The sequence below is a fragment of the Nipponia nippon genome, unplaced genomic scaffold (genome assembly GCF_047370975.1).
Source record: "Nipponia nippon isolate SJK-2023a ecotype South Korea unplaced genomic scaffold, ASM4737097v1 scaffold_13, whole genome shotgun sequence".
Lineage (NCBI taxonomy): Eukaryota > Metazoa > Chordata > Aves > Pelecaniformes > Threskiornithidae > Nipponia > Nipponia nippon.
The window spans coordinates 17,035,834-17,053,413 of NW_028262324.1; the positions used below are offsets into that span (position 1 = coordinate 17,035,834).

The 17,580-nt window shown below is 66.8% G+C and overlaps 3 protein-coding genes across 4 annotated transcripts; 1 reads left to right on the plus strand and 2 right to left on the minus strand.

Annotated features, from left to right (window-relative positions):
* Positions 1-1,221: 1,221 nt before the first annotated feature.
* NEURL2 (neuralized E3 ubiquitin protein ligase 2) lies at positions 1,222-6,024 on the minus strand. The gene is made up of 2 exons (XM_009471429.2): positions 4,275-6,024; positions 1,222-2,047 (listed from the first exon to the last, which is right to left on the minus strand). Exons 1-2 carry the CDS (start codon positions 4,954-4,956, stop codon positions 1,932-1,934), a joined length of 798 nt encoding a protein of 265 aa, XP_009469704.2. The 5' UTR covers positions 4,957-6,024; the 3' UTR covers positions 1,222-1,931.
* CTSA (cathepsin A) lies at positions 3,147-10,590 on the plus strand. 2 transcript variants are annotated; one of them, XM_087750048.1, is made up of 15 exons: positions 3,147-3,298; positions 6,355-6,512; positions 6,610-6,721; positions 6,834-6,884; positions 7,134-7,220; positions 7,325-7,480; positions 7,857-7,948; positions 8,232-8,316; positions 8,454-8,545; positions 8,766-8,844; positions 8,990-9,138; positions 9,212-9,287; positions 9,397-9,486; positions 9,622-9,723; positions 9,884-10,590. In XM_087750048.1, the coding sequence occupies exons 2-15, from the start codon at positions 6,355-6,357 to the stop codon at positions 9,965-9,967; spliced, it is 1,413 nt and encodes a 470-aa protein (XP_087606174.1). In that variant the 5' UTR covers positions 3,147-3,298; the 3' UTR covers positions 9,968-10,590. The 2 variants fall into 2 exon arrangements, with proteins under 2 accessions (XP_087606174.1, XP_087606172.1); XM_087750046.1 differs by lacking the exon at positions 3,147-3,298 and adding an exon at positions 6,139-6,215.
* Positions 10,591-10,945: 355 nt separating this feature from the next.
* On the minus strand, positions 10,946-17,562 carry PLTP (phospholipid transfer protein). Its single transcript, XM_009471430.2, has 16 exons — positions 15,358-17,562; positions 14,538-14,653; positions 14,239-14,338; positions 14,031-14,159; positions 13,721-13,876; positions 13,465-13,528; positions 13,279-13,342; positions 13,065-13,156; positions 12,750-12,926; positions 12,505-12,564; positions 12,242-12,403; positions 11,963-12,030; positions 11,838-11,880; positions 11,592-11,655; positions 11,428-11,504; positions 10,946-11,313 (listed from the first exon to the last, which is right to left on the minus strand). Exons 1-16 carry the CDS (start codon positions 15,744-15,746, stop codon positions 11,173-11,175), a joined length of 1,902 nt encoding a protein of 633 aa, XP_009469705.2. The 5' UTR covers positions 15,747-17,562; the 3' UTR covers positions 10,946-11,172.
* Positions 17,563-17,580: the final 18 nt, after the last annotated feature.

Consider the following 17,580-nt stretch of genomic DNA (forward strand, 5'->3'; position numbering starts at 1 on the left):
TAAACGCGTGGGGTGGGGGAGGGAAAAATACTGAAAAGAGCAAACAAGCCCTGGCCCTTGGGCGTTGATCTCGGGTTGGGTGAGCTCCCCGCGTCCCCTGGCCGGCCAGAACAGCTCCAACACCAGTGGCTCCGAAGCCCATCATGTCCTGTGGGACGTGGCAGGGGGGCGTCGAGACACCTCACTCATCGCAGTGGTTCAGTCACCGTCGGTGTTTTCCCCAATCAGCACTTCCTTCATTAGTGCTTTATTTCAGTACAGTCGGCCCGTTGCAGGACTACGACTGCTAGGTTGGGGATTTCCTCTTGACGGAGGGTTTTGTAACATTATCTGATACTATCGAATCTCTCTGGCTAAATATAGCGTAGTGTTTCCTAAAACACCTTTCTGTAAACTCAGAGCTGCTTGTTTCACCCCTCAGCCGTGCTGCAGAAGAGGCCTGGGAGGCCCTGCCTGCTGACCCCTCGCCATCCCTCTTCCTGGCACATGCGGGCACCACTCTGATTTTTGGAGGGCTCTTTCCTCTGCCTCTTGCTCTGCGCAGCTCCAACCCTGCCTCCCCTCCCAGCCCGGCACAGGCACTGCGGGAATGCCAGCTGCCATCCCCACCAGCCAGAGGATGAGCGGCTGGAGGAGGGCCCGGTGCCGGCTCCTGGAGCCAGGGAGCACTGGGCTTCCCTCCCTGGCTGGCGAGGCGGGGTAGCTGGACCCTGCGCCGGGTTGCCGTGACCGGCTCCATGGCCACAGGCGTGTGCCTGAGCAACGGCTGCTGCCAGTGCGGCTCCCTGGATGCTGCGGGTTTCCCTCTGGCGTCCGCCCCGTCCGCCTCCTTGCTGGGAGCACAGGAAATAGCTCATCCCCACTCTCGGGGTAAACATCTTTCCCAAGAGCGAAACTGCCCAGCCAGGACAGGCGTCAGGCTGTAATTTACCCTCCGCGTGAGCGTTGGGCCGTGCCCTCCCACGCTCCACCCAGCCTGGCCCCGGCTCTGATCCACCTGGGCAATCTCAGCTTCGTTCCCAGGCCACGGACAGGTCCTGAGCCCAGCAGCGTTGAGGGCCGTGCTCGCAGGCTCATGGGCCCAACTTTGTTCCTTGCTGGAGGGGGAACTGCTCCCATGAGCGGCAGCTGAAGCCCCCCAAGCCCTCCTTTGACAGGACTCTTCCCACATTACTGGGAGGCAGCTCCCCTGAAGCACCCCCTGCAGCCACACGAAATGCCCTGATGTGGAAGGGGAAGAAAGTCCCCTTGGCTGGGGACTAAAAATCCCAAACCTGTGGCTTCCTCCCCCAGACGGGAGCCGGGCCGCATGCCAGCCCCCAGAGCTGCCCAGCGCTGGCCTTGCCCTGCTGGGGACCAGCCTGGCGCCGGGCATATGCCAAGGCCTCATCCTGCAGGGTGCTGATCCCACCAGCGGGGCTGGGTCTCCTGGCTGCAGGGGCTCTGTGGGTCTCTGTGCCCACCCCAGCCAGCCCGGCTCTGCCGGCATCCCGGTGCCTGAGGCCTCCTGCTGCGGGCGGCGCCGGTGGTTAGCACAGCCCTGACGGCAGCAGGCCTGGCGCGGGTCGGGCAGCAATCCCCATTCCCCCTGTGCCCGCACTCCCCACAGCATGCTCGCTTTCTGGCTGGAAGCGCTTTATTGCTCGCTCTGCCCTGCACCAGCCTCCTGCCTGCGCACCGGCCCTGCCGCACCTATCTGCATGGAGCAAAGTCCCTCCGATGCTCTGCCGTGCTGCCGGTGCTCTCACGTCGGCCCTTCAGCAGCATGTGCCGTGTGTGCAGGTGCCCCGGGGGCGAGGGGGGCCACGTGCCGGTGGGCGCTGGGAGGTGGAGGGGGCAGCTGGGGGCACAGATCCTGCCGGGCAGCTCGCCAGCCATCGCTGGTGGGGCTGTCGGCGCGGGGGGTGGCCCGGGGCAGCGTCCTCGACGCCTCACTCGTGTTTGCAGAAGCTCTTCAGCGGCGGGGGCAGGTCCAGGCCGTCGATGGCCAGGCGGTGGACAATGTGCTTCTGGATGACCAGCCGGCAGAGGGTCTGCAGGGAGGGAACTGGAAGAGAGCAGAAAGAAGCAGCTGAGCTGGCTGAGTCACCAGTGAGGCCGAGAGCAGAGTGGTGTGGAGGAGATGGGCCCCGAGGCTCCCCGGAGGCACCGTGTTTTAGGGCAGCGGTGGGTGAGCTCGCTCTGTGGCATCGACCTGCCCCAGGCTCGAGCCAGCTGTGCGGGAGAGCCAGCGCCAAGGTGCTCTGGCTGCAACAGGAGCCTGAGGGCCGCGGGCTGTGAAGCTTTTCCCATTACCGGGAGGAAGGTAGGGAGGACGGTTATGCGCCCAAGCTGTGCGTTACCGCGGCTGGTTTGCATTTGTTTTCTCTGGGGGCTGTGGAGCGGCTCCCCAGCGTCTCACATCCCCACACTGTGCTTCCCTTTCATCCCGCTCCCTTGGTCTGCTTCCACTGGCGCCGGTGCTCGGCTGCCAGATGGGCACCCACGGGCCGTGGCTGCGCTGCCTTCAGACAACCATCTTCTGAGCCGTTCCCATGGCTGACCACGCGGGCTCTGCCCGGTTCCGGCCCCTGTGACACGCGCCCCTGCGGGATTCCTCTTTCAGGAGCCCTTGGTGGCTCAGCAGCCTGGGTGCAATTAGCTGCGGCCAGCGCTCTCAGATTTTAAACGAGAGCTGACTCAGGCGCAGCCCGTGGGCCTTGGTTCATCCGCTGCCTCCAAGAGCCAAACCAGAGGAGATCACCCCAGGGCACCACGCTTGGCTGGAGTGGAGCCGCGGGTGGGACCCGGCCGTTTCGCCCACACGTGGCTCTGCACTTTTCTGGTTGCAGGGCCGGTGCCTCCAGGGGCTCACGCTAGCACCGGGCAGAGCAGAGCTCTGCTGAGCACGACCGTGCTATGACCAGCTGGCTCCCAACCTTGGGGCTGTTTTCGGATGGCTGGAGTGCTTATCTCTACCTCGGCGGCGCAGGGCTGCGTTGCGCCGAGTGCTGGGTGACGAGTGGCAGATGCCCTTTGCCTCTCCTGCCCCCCAGCCCCTGTGCCACATCACATGTCGCCAGTGGCTCAGCTGCTCATTTCTGGGTTTCACTTCACCAGCTGGACCCCGCTCAGGAACAGAACCACCCCACAACTGATTTTTTAAACCCTACGGAAGTGTTGCAGAAACTGGAGCTACTGAAATCTTTGTCGAGGGCAGGAAGCCGTATTGCGCCTCTGCAGCGGTGCCTGCACCAGCCGCGGAGCTCGCAGGGACCCACGGCCCGTGGCGCGGCGAGAGGGGGCAGCTCTCCCAGAGGTACGTGCTGCCAGCGCCGGTCCCTGGCGAGCGGCCGGGGACGGGTCCTCGGAGGCAGCTCAGCGGCCTCCTGCAGCGTGCCCTGGCCGGTTGCCCTCAGCACGCTCCTGGGGCAGGGGGGCCTGGGCGGCCGGGCACATGTAACCTCCCTCTTTGGATAATCCAGCTCAGCAGCTGGCAGGGAGAATCCTGCGATTCAGCCTTGAGACAGAAGCGGCTGAACTTTGTGCCAAGGAGAGAAGCGGCGGCTCCCGGCTGTCAGGTCTGGGCTCGTGCTGTCTGCGGCCTTGCACCCGGGGTGCAGACAGCAAATTGTCCCGCTGATGTAAAGCGAAGGTGGCACGGCAGCATGCCAGCTCGCGGTCAGCCATCGTCACCCAGGCGCTAGCTCTCCTGGCTCTCCTCTCACCTCATCCTCAGCATCTGCTGATTTTTTCAGTATGGTGCTAATTACCACTTATTAGCCTGACGCCTTGCAAGAGCCAGCGACCAGCACCGGTCTTCCCAGCCCCTCCCCAGCCAGCCGAGGGATGCCGGATATTGCCCAACCTCCGATGGCTCACGGGGTGTCCCCCGCAGCCGGGGCACGTGGCAGGCGCGGGGGCACGGCGTGCGTGCCGGGGCAGGCAGTGGGGCGCAGCCGGACGTTTTGGTGCCAAAGCAGGACATCGCTTGGCTCCGGGCTGCTGCATGCCCATGGGGGAGCCGCGGCTCGGAGCCGGTGCGAGGTCTCACCCACCCCCGGCACGTTCCCGCGTGGCAGAGCTTTCGGGAGGCACCGCCTGTCGGTGGCAGCATGGGGTCTCGCCCGCGCTCTGCAGGGGCCGGGGGCTCTCCTGTGCGTCTGCCCCGTGTCCCTCTGCCCCGTGGCACACTCTGACGCTCCCACTGTTGGGAACTATGGGGTGACCCCACCGGAGCCCCCCCGGCTCCTGGCCCGTGCAGGACATGCCCCAGGGAGGGGGCAGGTACCTACATCCGTATTCCACCGGGATGACCCGGACGCTCTTGGTGGAGGCGAAGACGTCGACCACGGCGTAGAGCGGGCGGGCGGTGGGCAGGCGCCTGGCGCTCGGCCCCATGTCCTCTCCGTTGATGACGATGTGCATGTCGGCAGTGCCATCGGACTGCAGGGCGTACAGCACGCCGATCCGGCTGCGCCGGGCGGTCGCAGGCAGCACGTTCATCTTGTACAGGTCGTCCAGGATGTGGCTGTAGCGCCCCGGCCTGCTGCGCCCCACCAGCGTGTCGCGGGGGATCCTCACGTGCTCAATCAGCAGGAAGGGCTCCCAGGGGGGGCTCCGTGCCCGCGCCGGTGCCTCCTCCCCATCCGCCGCAACGCGGTTGTGGCTCCGGGTGATGGCGAACACCCAGGTGTCCCCCATGTTGACCAGGTCCGGGAGCGAGTACTCGGGCACCACCTCCAGGCTCTGGGGGTCGTGGGCCGTCAGCCCCACGCGCAGGTGCCCGCACCAGCCCAGCTCCTTCTCCTCGATCTCCACCAGGAAGATCTGCCCAGGCGCCAGCGGCTCCTGGCTGAAGCAGAGCCCATTGGCGAAGCTCTCCACCCGGGTGGCCCGCGTCCGCGAGGCATCCAGGCGGACGTTGGCGCCGTGGACGTGGTGGAAGCGTGCGGCGAGGCGGCACCGGGCAGCCATCGCCGCCACCGCTATTTTTAACTGTCCCTGTCACAGCTGCTGCGAGGCAGTGACGGCCCCTCGGGGCAGGGACAGCCAGGGTGGCCCGGGGGGGTCCTAGTGCCGGGGGAGAGCAGGAAGGGGACACAGCCCGGCCCCTCGGGGCTCCCCGGGCCTGCAGGTGCCCGTGCAGTGCCCGCCTGTGTCTGCCTGCCCGGCTGGGCCCGGCGGTGCCCGGCAGTGCCCGGTGGTGCCTGGTGGCACCCAGCTGTACCCGGTGGTGCCTGGTTGTCCCCGCTGTGCCCGGCGGTAGCTGGTGGTTCCCAGCAGTGCCCAGCTGTACCCAGTGGTGCCCAGCAGTGCCTGGCTGTACCCAACAATGCCTGGTGGCACCCAGCTGTACACGGTGGTGCCCGGCTGTCCCTGCTGTGCCCGGTGGCACCTGGCAGTGCCTGGTGATGCTGACAGTGCCCAGCTGTACCTGATGGTACCCAGTGCCTGGTGGCAGCCGGCTGTACCCGGTGGTGCCCAGTGATGCTGGCAGTGCCCGGCTGTACCCAGCAGTGCCCGGCTGTACATAGCGGTGCCTGGCCGTACCCAGCGGTGCCCAGTGATGCTGGCAGTGCCTGGCAGTGCCCGGCTGTACCCGGCAGTGCCCGGCTGTACATGGCGGTGCCCGGCCGTACCCAGCGGTGCCCAGTGATGCTGGCAGTGCCCGGCTGTACCCGGCAGTGCCCGGCTGTACATAGCGGTGCCTGGCCGTACCCAGCGGTGCCCAGTGATGCTGGCAGTGCCCGGCTGTACCCGGCAGTGCCCGGCTGTACATGGCGGTGCCCGGCCGTACCCAGCGGTGCCCAGTGATGCTGGCAGTGCACGGCTGTACCCGGCAGTGCCCGGCTGTACATGGCGGTGCCCGGCTGTCCCCGCTGTGCCCGGCGGCACCCGGCGGTGCCTGGCTGTACCCAACGGTGCCCGGTGGCACCCAGCTGTACCCGGCGGTGCCCGGCGGTTCCCGTCGATGGCCGCGCCCCCGCCGCCGGCCCCGCTCCCCGCTCCCTCCCGTGCCAGGGCCCCGCTCCCCCCGCTGCGGCCCCGCGGGTCGCGGACGGAGCCGCTTCCACGTGCGCGCGCGGGACCGGGGCAGGACCGGCCGCTCCCGGGGCGTTGATTGGCCGCCGCGAGGCCCCGCCCCGCTCACGTGAGCACCGGAGGTCATATGGGCGGGTGTCATGTGCCCGCCGGGATCGCCGCCTGCGGGAGCCGCGCCGGGAGCGGCCGGGGTCAGCGCGACGCGACGCGACGCGACGGGACGGGGCGGGGGAGCGGGCCGGGCCGGGACTGGGCCGGGCGGGGGGCGCTGCTGGGGCCGCGGCCGTTCCCGGCGAGCAGCGCCCCGAGCTCCTCTCCCGCCCCCCGCAGATGGGGCCGGTGCTGCTGTGCGCGTTGCTGCTGGGGCTGAGCCGGGCCGCCCCCCCGGGCCACGAGGTGACCTTCCTGCCGGGGCTGGGCAAGCAGCCCTCCTTCCGGCACTTCTCGGGCTACCTCTGCGCCGGGCCGGGCAAGCTCCTGCACTACTGGTAGGTGGGGCTGCGCCGGTACCGGGGCTGGGGCCGGGCCGTGCCCGAGCGGGCGGGGCGGGGGCCCGGCCGGGCACTGAGGGCTGTGTGTCCGCAGGTTCGTGGAGGCCCAGAGCAACCCCCAGAGCAGCCCCCTGGTGCTGTGGCTGAACGGGGGCCCCGGCTGCAGCTCCATGGAGGGCTTCCTGAAGGAGCACGGCCCCTTCCTGGTCAGTAGTCGCGGCCGTCCCGCGGCTCGGGGCTGGCAGGCTGCGTGGCACGAGCCGTCCCGCTGCGGCCGGCTTGGTTGTGCCCGTTGGTCACTGCCTTCTGCTTCCCCAGATCCAGCCTGACGGCATCACGCTGAAGTACAACGACTACGCCTGGAACAAGGTAGGGTGCAGGCGCTGCAGCCCTCCGCGGCTGTGGGGAGAGGGTGGCCCCTGGGCAGGCCCCCCTGCCCAGCACGCCCTCCTCTCAAGTCCGCTGTTGAGCAGGGCAGGAATGTGCCCCCCCTCAGCACAGCCCTGGGGCAGGCCAGGCACCCGCAGGCGCTGCCACTGGCGAGGCCAGCAGCCCTGCGCCTCCCCATGCCGGGAGGGGGGGCTCCCCTGATCTCCAGCTCCTCTGCTGTCCCTGCAGATTGCCAACGTGCTCTACCTGGAGTCCCCCGCTGGTGTCGGCTTCTCCTACTCCAAGGACAAGAAGTATGCCACGAACGACACCGAGGCGAGTGGCCCGGGCTGCTGGGAGGGACCTGCCTCCCGCCTGCCCCAGCCTGGGTGCTGGGGGTCCTGCCTTGCCACCTGACCCCTGCCTCCTCCTGCCTGCAGGTCGCTCACAACAACTACCTGGCACTGAAGGATTTTCTCCGGCTTTTCCCTGAGTACTCCAAGAATGATCTCTTCCTCACGGGGGAGAGCTACGGGGGGGTCTACATCCCCACGCTGGCAGAGTGGGTGATGCAAGACCCCAGCCTCAACCTGAAGGTGAGCAGCTGGGCTCTGCCACCGGCCTGGGCTGGGCCGGGGAGCAGGGGGCTTGGCACGGCCTCACTGGGGCTCTCGAGCGGTACCGGGGTGGGGACCGCCTGCGCAGCCGGCATGTGGGGCCCCCTCTGGGGCGTAGGGTGGGTCTGGCCCCACGGCCTTTCATCTTCTTCTGGGGTGCTGGCAGCGGCTGCTGGCGGACGTGTCAGTCCTCGCCGAGCGGGACCAGGGGAGCGTTCTCAGGCACCCCCGACCCTTCCTGTTCCCTCCGCGGAGTAAACAGTGCTGCATCTGCTTCCTGTCTGCCGCTGCTGCCGCCGCGGCTGCCCTGCAGGGAGCTGGAGCACAACAGAGTTGTTTTCTTCTTGCCTCACAGGGTATTGCCGTGGGAAATGGCCTCTCCTCCTACGAGATCAACGATAACTCCCTGGTTTACTTTGCCTATTACCACGGCCTGCTGGGGACCGAGTAAGAGGAGAGGGAGTGCTGCCGCTAGATGTGCCGTCCCTGTGCGAGCAGGACAGGGGCACGGCCTGGGACAGGGCTGGCTGGGTCGGTGCTGTGGGGGACAAGGGAAGCTCCTGGCCTGACTTGGGCAGCACATTTGTTCATAGAGCGCACACGGGCTGTGCCGCACGCTGTGTGGCCGCTGGGCGGGGAGCCTGCAGCGCGGCTATGGCCACGGCCGCTGGTTTTGTGTCAGTGCTGCCATCTGGGCAGTGCAGTCTAGTCCCTTGGTCTCTGCCTGCAGGCTGTGGAGGGACTTGCAGGCCTTCTGCTGCTCTCAAGGGAAGTGCAACTTCCACGACAACTCCAACCTGAACTGCACACTCAAGGTGAGGGGAGCCAGAGCCCCCGAGCGTGTGCCCTGTGCCGGTGACTGTGAGCAGCACCCACCCGCCTGGCTCTGGATGGGCCCATGGTCCCTCAAGCGTCCTGCTGAGTCCCAAACCCTTGTTGTGACTCGTTGCAGATGGGGGAGACGATTCGGATTGTAGAGGAGTCCGGCCTCAACATCTACAACCTCTACGCCCCATGCGATGGCGGTGTCCCTGGGAGCATGAGGTGAGAGTGGCCCCAGGGGAGACAAGTGTCCGGGCACAAGCTTGCTTTAATTTGCAGCACGTGGGGTCCTGGCTGGCAGAGGGACATGGTGGGCTGGGCAGGGGTCCCTCTGGGACAGGTGGACCGTGTCTGGCTGCTATTGAGGACTCCCCCACGGAGGACCCTGAGCCCTTGTTCCTCCAGAGCTTTCAGCCTGTCCTCGTGCTGGTTCTGGCTGCAGGTACGAGGGTGACTATCTCATCACACACGACCTGGGCAACTCCTTCATCCGGATGCCAATGAGGTTCTCCTGGCGGCAGGTGAGCCCGGGCGCCCGTGCCACCAGGCTGTGAGCATCCTCTGCCTGGCCAGCAGCGCTGCCTGTGGGCAGGAGCAGGCAGAAGCTGCTCCCGTGGGGCACCACCAGGTGCTGCTGTGGCAGGGACTCTCCCAACTCTCTCCCAGAACCTGTTCCGGATGCCGGTAGCCCGAAAGAAGGTCCGGATGGACCCTCCCTGCACGAACTCCACGGCCCCCAGCATGTATCTGAACTCCCCAGAGGTGAGGAAGGCTCTCCACATCTCCCCTGAGGCCCCGGAGTGGCAGGTGTGCAGGTGAGCAAGCTCCGGGCAGGGAGGGACCATCGCGAGCCTGAGCAGCCGCGTGATGCCAACGCTTCCTCCGCAGCTTTGAGGTGAACCGCAGCTACAAGCGCCTGTACATGCAGATGAACGACCAGTACCTGAAGCTGCTCGGAGCCACAGTGCGTGTGGGGGAACCCACCGGGCCCTGGGACCGGCTCTGCCAAACCGGCCTCCTGCCTGGCCGGGGCTGCTGCCCTGCGGAGCGCTCACCCTCCTTCTGCTCTGCAGAAATACCGGATCCTGGTGTACAACGGGGACGTTGACATGGCCTGCAACTTCCTCGGGGATGAGTGGTTTGTGGACTCCCTGTGCCAGAAGGTAACTGGGCAGGGCAGGGCCCGGACCAGGCCGGTCACCAGCTGCGTGCTGGGGCCAGCTGTGGCGAGAGCGTGGACAGGGCTGGCCACCTGCCTCGGGCAGCCGGGGCACTGAGGGCGCTGCTGCCGGTCCCAGGTGCAGGTGGCTCGGCGGCCCTGGCTCTACACTGAAAGAGGCGAGAACCAGATCGGGGGCTTCGTGAAGGAATTTACCAACATCGCCTTCCTCACCGTCAAGGTAGGGCTGAGGGGGTCCAGGAGACAGGGACAGAGCTGCTGGCCACGGTGCAGGCAGCGTGCCAGGCGCTGGTGCTGCGGTCAGAGCGGGGCAGTGCTGGCTGGGCTGCAGGCAGCAGCAGCCCCACGGCTGGGATTGACCTGCTGCCTGTTTCCCACAGGGAGCCGGCCACATGGTGCCCACGGACCGGCCGCTCGCTGCCTTCACCATGTTCAGCCGCTTCATTAAAAATGAGCCTTATTAGGAGTTGCGGAGGCAGTGCCTGGCACCCCGGCCGCCCTCACCACCCGGCACCTCCTGCGCAGCCCGTCCTCGCTGCTGCTCAGCTGCGCCCAGGCTCCCTGCGCCATGAAACAAGTCGCTCCTGCAGCAGCAGGGCTCCCCGCTCCAGCCCAGGGGCTCTGCCCAGCCCTGCAGGACGGTGCCCGGCTGGGCAGGGTGGAGGATGGGACTGGTTGCGGTGGGTGGGGGGCGAGGAGTCCCAGGGGCTCTGTCCTTGCTGGGTGAGGAGTCGTGCCCCTGCTGCAGCCGCCTCCTCGCTTGTGGCTTCCTGTCTGGCCTCCTCCCTGTCTGGGCAGGCAGCTACTTCCCTCCTGGGAGGGGAGCAATCCCCACCACTTCCCTCTGCCCCACGGCCCCTGCACGCACACCGCCCTGGGCAGGCTCCGAGGCAGCTGCCCCCGCCAGGAAAGCACAGTTCACGTGGCAGCTGGGCGCTGCTCCCTCAGGGAATTTCTGCTCCTCTCTAAACTGCTCCTACATCTGATCCTGGTGAAGGAGGCTTACCATGAAGACAATCCCACCGCCCGCTCACTGCCTGGGGCACGCAGTGCTTCTGGGAACTCGCAATAAACTCTCTGAACAAGGTGGTTCTGCTCCTCATTGCCCAGCTCCTTGCACCGCTTTGCTACCCCAGCACTTTGCTTTCCTTTGCTCTCTGCGGAGCACCACTACGCGCCAAGGATCCAGCCAAGGTGAGTGCTGATGCGCCGTGCCGGTGAGCTGGGGCCTGTGGTCTGTGCCCCCCACTCTGCAGGGGGTTGCTGAGGCCTGGAGACAACCCACCCGCAAGAGAAGGGGAAGCGCAGTTGCTCCAAGCCCGCTGCCGCTGTTCTGTGTCTGTCTGCCGAGTACCTGAGCCGGGGGAGCGGCACTCTCTGCCCCCGTCCCCATCTCCCCATGTGCTGGCAGCCATGCGGTCCAGTGTGGGCACATCCTCCAAGCAATGAGGCCGCGTGGGTTGGAGTCGAGTCGTTTATTAGTGTAATGAGAAGGGGTGCAGCAGGGGTTCCCAGAGCGGCTGTCTCCACCTTGCTGCTACCCACCCGGGCATGGGCGCCCTGCAGGACGTGCCAGTGGTACCAGGGAAGCTGCTTCCTACCTACAGTCTACGGGTCCAGCCCGGGATCTGCCCTCGGTCCAGGGTGAAGGAGTGAGTCGGGGGAAGAGCTAGAGCTGGCGGGGGTCCACGCTGGGCTCTGCAGGCCTTGAGCTGGGGTAGGTGGGGGTGGTAGGGGCCGAGCGGTATTTCTCAATCACTTCCCGCAGCCCCTTGGAGAAGTGGAGATCAGCTCCCACCGTGAGGAATCCCTGTGAAGGAGAAGAGGATTAGTGCAAGGCTGGGTGGGACTGCGCCCTGCCCCAGCAGGACGTGGTCCCTGCGCCCGCTGCGGGGGCCCGGGCTGTCCCCATCCTGCCGCGTACCGCGTGGTTTGTGACCACCTCCTTGGTGAAGTCCATGCCTTCTGGCAGCGGGATCTGCACCCCCTTTTTAGTCCTCTCTGCAGGGAGGGAGAGATGCAGTGAAGCTGAGTCCCACCGTGCCCCTGCCCCAAGCCCAGCCATGTGCAGGCAGCGGTGGTGCCTACCGTTAATGATGGGCATGATTGTCAGCTGCAGCAGGGTCTTCAGTGGGGCCTGCAGTGAGAACAGCTGGGGAGAGAGGAGCGCGGGTGAGTGCGCCGCAGCAGCAGCAGACCTGCCCACCTGCACTGGGACTGGGTGGGCTAGAAGGGGTGTGCTGCGATGTGCGGCCCCTCCCCAAGCCTGCCCCGTGCTGTGGCCGGGGGCTAGCATGGAGGCTCGACCCCCAGGGCTGGCGCAGGTCCGCTCACCGCTAGCGACTCCAGCGCAGACTGCTTGGAGTAGATGCGAAACCTGCAGAGGAGAAAGCAGCCGTCAGTGGGGCGCAGAGGGGACCTTCCCCACAGCCTCCGCGGGAGCCCCGCATGGGCCGTACCGTCGCAGGTCCAGCTGCACGCGCAGCGCCTTCCCCTGCAGAAACACCTTGGCACTCAGCTTTGTTTCCTAGGGAGAGAGAAGGCTGAATCACAGCCCTGCTGTGCCCGCTGCGGGCAGGCAGCTGGCCAGGCTGGCTGCTCCGCGGGCCCAGTTGTGCCTCTGCTTTGGGACACCAGAGCCTTCCCACGTCGGGTGGGAAACACTCTTCCCCTGCGTGCTGGGGTGGCTGTGCAGAGCCCCGGCCACGCGCGCCCCTCCCGGCCAGCACCCCGCTCACCATGGCCATGCTGGAGAGCTGGACGGCGGGGCGGCCTGGGGGCACCAGCGAGATGTTGAGGAAGGCAGAGACGGAGACGGAGGTGCCCGAGGGTTTGATGATGCAGCGCGGCGGAGCCGACACCTGCAGCACCAGCCGCAGGGGAGCATCCACAGCGGGGCTCTGGGGAGGGCAGGTGAGGCAGAGGCATGGAGCTGGGCAGGGCTGTGCTCTGCCCCAGGGGCTCCCCTGTGCCTCCCGCCCCGGCCAGGTGCTCCTCTCACCAGCATGAAGATGGTCCCGAAGAAGGTGGCTCTCAGCAAAACCTCCAGGTCCTTGGGCACCTGCAGGGAGGACAAACCACTGGAGGGTAAGCAAGCGAGCAGTTGCTGTTGATCCCAGCAGAGCTGCTCCCTGGGTGGCACCTCCTCTGCTCTGCTGGCAGAGCCCAGCCCTCCCTCCTGCCTGGCAGCAGGCCCCTGCCCCCAGAGAGCTGCCTGTGCGCAGCTGGTGACCCGGCACTGCTTACCTTCTCCCCCTCAAGCTCTATGGCCAGCACGCCCGCCTGGAAGTATGCGTGCATGGCCGAGTCAAAGAAGTACTCGGAGAAGGCAACGTAGACCATGCGCTCGGTCTCCTTGATCACCGGCTCCACCGCGTGGTTCTCCAGCTCCTGGTTCTCTCTTGCACGGGGGAAGAACATGCCCTGGGCCAAGAACAGGAGATGTTTCCGTAGCTGTAGCACAGCCCACCCTGCTCGCTCTGTGGTGTCCAGCGTGCAGGCTGGCACAGCCGCTCCCATGGGGACGGTAAGAGGGTCGGCAGGGCAGGATCCAGTGTTCACCTTGAAGTCTAGGTCGAGGGTGTCCGTGGAGACGGCCGGATCCCGCAGGAGGGAGTAGTCAATCCCAATGTGCTCATCCACATCATTCCGCACTGCCAGGGAAGATGTGCTGTCGTGACCAAGCCTGCGGGCTGTCCGGCAGCCTGATGCCCACCCAGCTCTGCCCTCCCCACGGTGAGCGGGGTCCGGTCCCTTCCCCCAGGGCAACGCTCACCCGGCACCGTGTCCAGGAGGGAGTTCAGCAGCACCAGGCTGGCGTGCTCCAGGGACGGGCAGATCTGAAAGGCAAAGGGCTGGGCTAAGAGGGGAATGGGATGAGGACCGGGACCCTCCTCCCGCTGTGGGGCAGGGCAATGCGAGGCTCCCCTGGGCTCCACCTCCCATCTCCACTTGGCCATACCTGCTGGCTGAGGAGGAAGCGCATCCCTGTGACGATGAAGGTGCTCAGGAACTCGTAGACCTTACTGCAGGACACAACAGCAGTTCTGAAGCTGCCTGCCTTTCCCTGCGGCTCCAGCCCTGCCCTCCCTTCCCGTGCAAGCACACAGCCTGGGATGGGGAAGTCCCGAGGGTGCAGAAAGGGGGACCGGGGAGCCGGGCACAGGCGGAGCTGGCCCGGTGGAGGGACAGGGCTGCTGCGGCAGGGCTGGGTGTACCTGAGTGTGCCGGAGAAGCCTGCGTGCATTCTGGCAATGGAGGCATTGCAGATGATGTTAGAGATCTTCAGGTGCCCAGCCTCGTCCTTGGCCAGTTGCAGCACTGTGTGGATGTGGACGCCATCCGCAGAGGCATTGATGGACCCGATGTCATAGCTGGAAGCAAGGACAGCAGATGAGAGGAGCACACAGCTCCTACCAGCTGCAGGGCAGGGCAGCAAGGCACCCAGTGGGCATGGCCAAGCAGCGGCTGCGGCCCAGCCATGGGATAGGCTGGTGCCCGGGGCAGCGGGAGCGGGAGGTAGCTCACAAGAACCAGTAGAGAAGCTGCCTCCGGAAGCGCAGGCTGATGGAGGCGTTGTTGATGTTGAAGACGAGGTGTTGCTGAGGCTGGAAGTGCAGGTCGGAAAATGCCAGCTGCAGGTCCATCACCTTGACCCTGCAAGGCAGGGACAGAGATGGTCGGACGGACAGATGGATGCGGGGAGCTGCGTGTGCGGGGAGCAGGCAGCACTCACTGGCTGATGTTGTAGTGGAACTGCCCCTCCTTCCCGTGCAGGTCCGACACTGTGATGTTCTGCAGCTCCTGCTCCACAAAGCGCAGCCCCTCCTGTTTCACTGCAAAGCAAAGCAAGCCCGGGCTGGCCACAGCCAGGCTGCACCGCCCTCCCGGCAGCATCGTCCCCAGCCAGCCCCCGGCTCCTCTCCAGCTGCCCCACGCGCAGGCAGAGCCTTACCCAGGTGCAGACCCCAGGAGCAGCGTCCCAACCTGCCTCTTACCCAGGCCCCAGGAGCAGGGTCCCGTCCGGCCCCTTACCCAGGTCCAGCCCCTTGGAGGTAATGCGGATCCTGCAGCCAGGTGGGCTGTGCAAGGCCGTCACCAGCCAGGGCAGGAGGAAGAGGAGGAGGCAGCTGCCGGCAGCCATCTCGCACCTGGAGGCAGAGAGCAGGGTCAGCAGGGGCTGGCCCAGCGGGGCACGCAGGGGACACCCGGCCACCCTGGGAGGGAGACGGCTGCTGCCCCACCTGCTTGCAGCCCTGTGGCAGGGGATGGCCCCAGGAACATGCTGCTCCCCCCGAAACCCCCCCCAGTTCTGCCCAGGTCCCCATCGCCTGAACCCCCATGGGCCAGCAGCCCACAAGCGGCACAGCCGGGTGCTGCATGCGAGCCCCCAGCAGGGACCCCGCGATGCACGCAGGGTCCGACGTCCCCTGGGAACACTCACTCCTGCCGGCGCCAGCAGTGTCCCACCCTGCCCTGAACACACCCAGCTCCCAAAACTGCACGGCGAGGTGCCAGCCCGGTATGTGCTGCTGCAGCGGGGAACCCCACCGCCCCGCAGAGAAGGGAGCCCTCTCCTGTGGGGCTGCCCCCAGCGCTTCAGTGCCCCCCCAGAGATGTCCTGCCTGCCCACATGCTGGGCTGAGATGGGAACTGGAGCCTGTTCATCCAGCAGCGACAGGCAGGGCTCCCTGCAAGGCTGGGGGACAGTCCAGGGCTCCCCCCGCAGCATTTTCCCCCAGTTCTCTGCAAGGGAGAGGACGGGGGCCCCTCCTGCCTAGAGCCGCCATCCTTCCCAGGGCTGTGGGGACGCGGGGGCTCGCCTACACAATGCTGGCTCAGTTCGGGTACTTACAGCGAGGCTTGTCCTCGGCTCCCCTGGTGTGGGGAAGCTGAATCACGTGAAGGGAGGCAGGGAGGGAGGGAGAACACCAGTAGCTCCAGGAGTTTCTTTTGAGCTGGCTGAGGTTCCCCTGCCTTTATATATCCCACCAGCTGCCACTCCTTGTGAGCCCACAGCTGGGAGGAGACAGCGGGACAGGGAGGATGCAGGTCCCCGGCACGCAGAGCCCCTGCTGCCTGCCCCACAGACAGACAGACAGTGGGTTGCTCAGACACCCGGGCTCCAGGCTGAGCCTGCAGCCTTCCTCCCCCACCACAAACACAGCTCCCCGCGCCCCGCACGCGCAGCCAGGCACCGCGTCCCTGGGCCTCCCCGGCACCGTTCCGCCCTGCGAGGGGCATGCGTGCAAATGGGGTCCGAGGGGTTCGTCATGTCGGGGTGGCCCCCCCCAGTCCGCGTTACAAAGCCTCCACCGGTGCCAAGCTCCCCCAGCCGCCCTCTGCCAGCTCCAGCCCCGCTCGCGGCGTCTGTGCCAGGGCCGGAGCCCAACGCCGGCCCCGTGGCCCCAGGCCAGGCGTGCCAACGGAGGCTGGTTTGTGCCCATCTGTGACGTGAGCCCCAGGCAGAGAGGATGCCGAGGCTGCCGGATCCTTCATGGAGAGAGTGGTCAGGCACTGGCACAGGCTGTCCAGGGAAGTGGGGCAATCACAGTCCCTGGCAGCGTCCAAATAAATGTGTGGGCATGGTGCTTAGGGACATGGTTTAGTGGTGGGCCAGGCAGTTGGGTTAACGGTTGGACTTGACGATCTCAGAGGTCCTTTCCAACCTTAACGATTCTGTGATTCTCTGATCCTCGGCGCTGCACCCACAGCCACAGCCCAGACCCCTGGCACGAACCGGCAGCTCCACGTCGGCAGGATGTGCCTTTGCCCGGACTTGCCCAGGTTGTTGCCGGGGCAGGCACTGGGGCTCGTGGCACCGTGAGGGCGCTGCCAAAGCAGCCCCAGCAGCGCCCACGCTGCCATCCTGCTCCATCCCACCCCTGCAAGCCACGGGGAGGACGGGCAGCTCCCCAGGCCCCCGGGTGAGCTGCAGGGGCGCAGCCGAGGGGCTGCCCCTGCCCTCACCGCCCCCTCCGGCCACTTGAGCTCCAAGGACGGGGGCTTCACGCTGTCCCTCCGCAGCGTCCCCTTTCCCGCCAGGCCATGCACCAAGGGGCCGGTCTGAGCCAGCACTTAGCGCTCCGGGCGATTATCTGTGCTGCAGGGCAGCAGAGCCAGGCTGCGCCGGGGCTCCTGCACCGGACGCAGGGAGACTTGGGAGACTTAGTGCTTGCACAGCACTTATCCCTCCAGAACTGCTTTGCCAGCATTAACTCCTTAAACTGACCCTGGTGCCCTTGGAGCAGAGGGCAGGACTTCTGGGAGAGCGAGCACATTGGGCTGCTGCCCAGGAAGATGGAAAGCTCCTCGGGAAGCTGGGCAGCAGGGATGCTCCAGAGGCGAAGGGCAGGAAAGGGCCCCATGGCTGCCCCAGCCCATCTTCATGGGCGCTGTGAGCCAGCGCCCGCCGTTGTCTGCCCAGCGAGCCAAGCCCGTGGGCCTGTGGCACCAGAGGGGCAGCCGTGCCCCTGCATGCAGAGCGGCCGCTGGGCTGGGTGGGTGCATCCGGGGGCTCCAGCCACAGCCCATCCCCACCATCTGCAAGGCCAGAAACCAGCCCAGCCTGGCAGAGGCAGGACCCCCTACCTGCCACGTCCCTCTTCCCCACCCCATGTTGTCCTCCAGCACGCACTGCACTGGACACAGACCGCTCCCGCCACGCTGCGAGCACCACGCTCTCTCGCAGGGTCCGGGCTCCCGTGCCGCGGGTGGCAGAGGCATGTCCTGGGGCTCTGGGAGGACGCAACCTGTAGGTGCAGAGGAACCAGCGAGGCGGCCCCATGGCAGCTCCAGCCATGCCGGGGAGCGCAGCCGGGCACGCGCCTCAGCAGCCGCACAGGCAGGCAGCCACGCTGCAGCTCCTGCAGCAGCAGCTCCCAGTCTTGGGGAAGGGAGCGATCCCACGGGCCGGCAGAGGAGTGCAGCCGCCTGTCTCGGTGCCAGCGCCCAGCTCCGGCTGCGAAGCGCCGCACCGGGCGCGGGGCAGGGGCACGGCCGGGCACGGCCTCCACCACCGCAGCCTTTCTGGAGCCCGACCCCGTGGGCCAGAGCAACCACAGGAGCGGGCGTGCGG

Coding starts and splice junctions, on each gene's coding strand:
- NEURL2 (XM_009471429.2), bottom strand. CDS start 4,956: ATGGCTGCCCGGTGCCGCCTCGCCGCACGCTTCCACCACGTCCACGGC. Junction 2,048..4,274: donor CATCCCGGTGGAATACGGAT/GTAGGTACCTGC, acceptor GCTCTCTTCCAG/TTCCCTCCCTGCAGACCCTC.
- CTSA (XM_087750046.1), top strand. CDS start 6,165: ATGTGCCCGCCGGGATCGCCGCCTGCGGGAGCCGCGCCGGGAGCGGCC. Junction 6,722..6,833: donor AGGAGCACGGCCCCTTCCTG/GTCAGTAGTCGC, acceptor CTGCTTCCCCAG/ATCCAGCCTGACGGCATCAC. Junction 9,487..9,621: donor TGGACTCCCTGTGCCAGAAG/GTAACTGGGCAG, acceptor TGCCGGTCCCAG/GTGCAGGTGGCTCGGCGGCC.
- PLTP (XM_009471430.2), bottom strand. CDS start 15,746: ATGCCCCTCGCAGGGCGGAACGGTGCCGGGGAGGCCCAGGGACGCGGT. Junction 14,339..14,537: donor CTCCAAGGGGCTGGACCTGG/GTAAGGGGCCGG, acceptor TTTGCTTTGCAG/TGAAACAGGAGGGGCTGCGC. Junction 13,529..13,720: donor GGCTTCTCCGGCACACTCAG/GTACACCCAGCC, acceptor TGTGTCCTGCAG/TAAGGTCTACGAGTTCCTGA.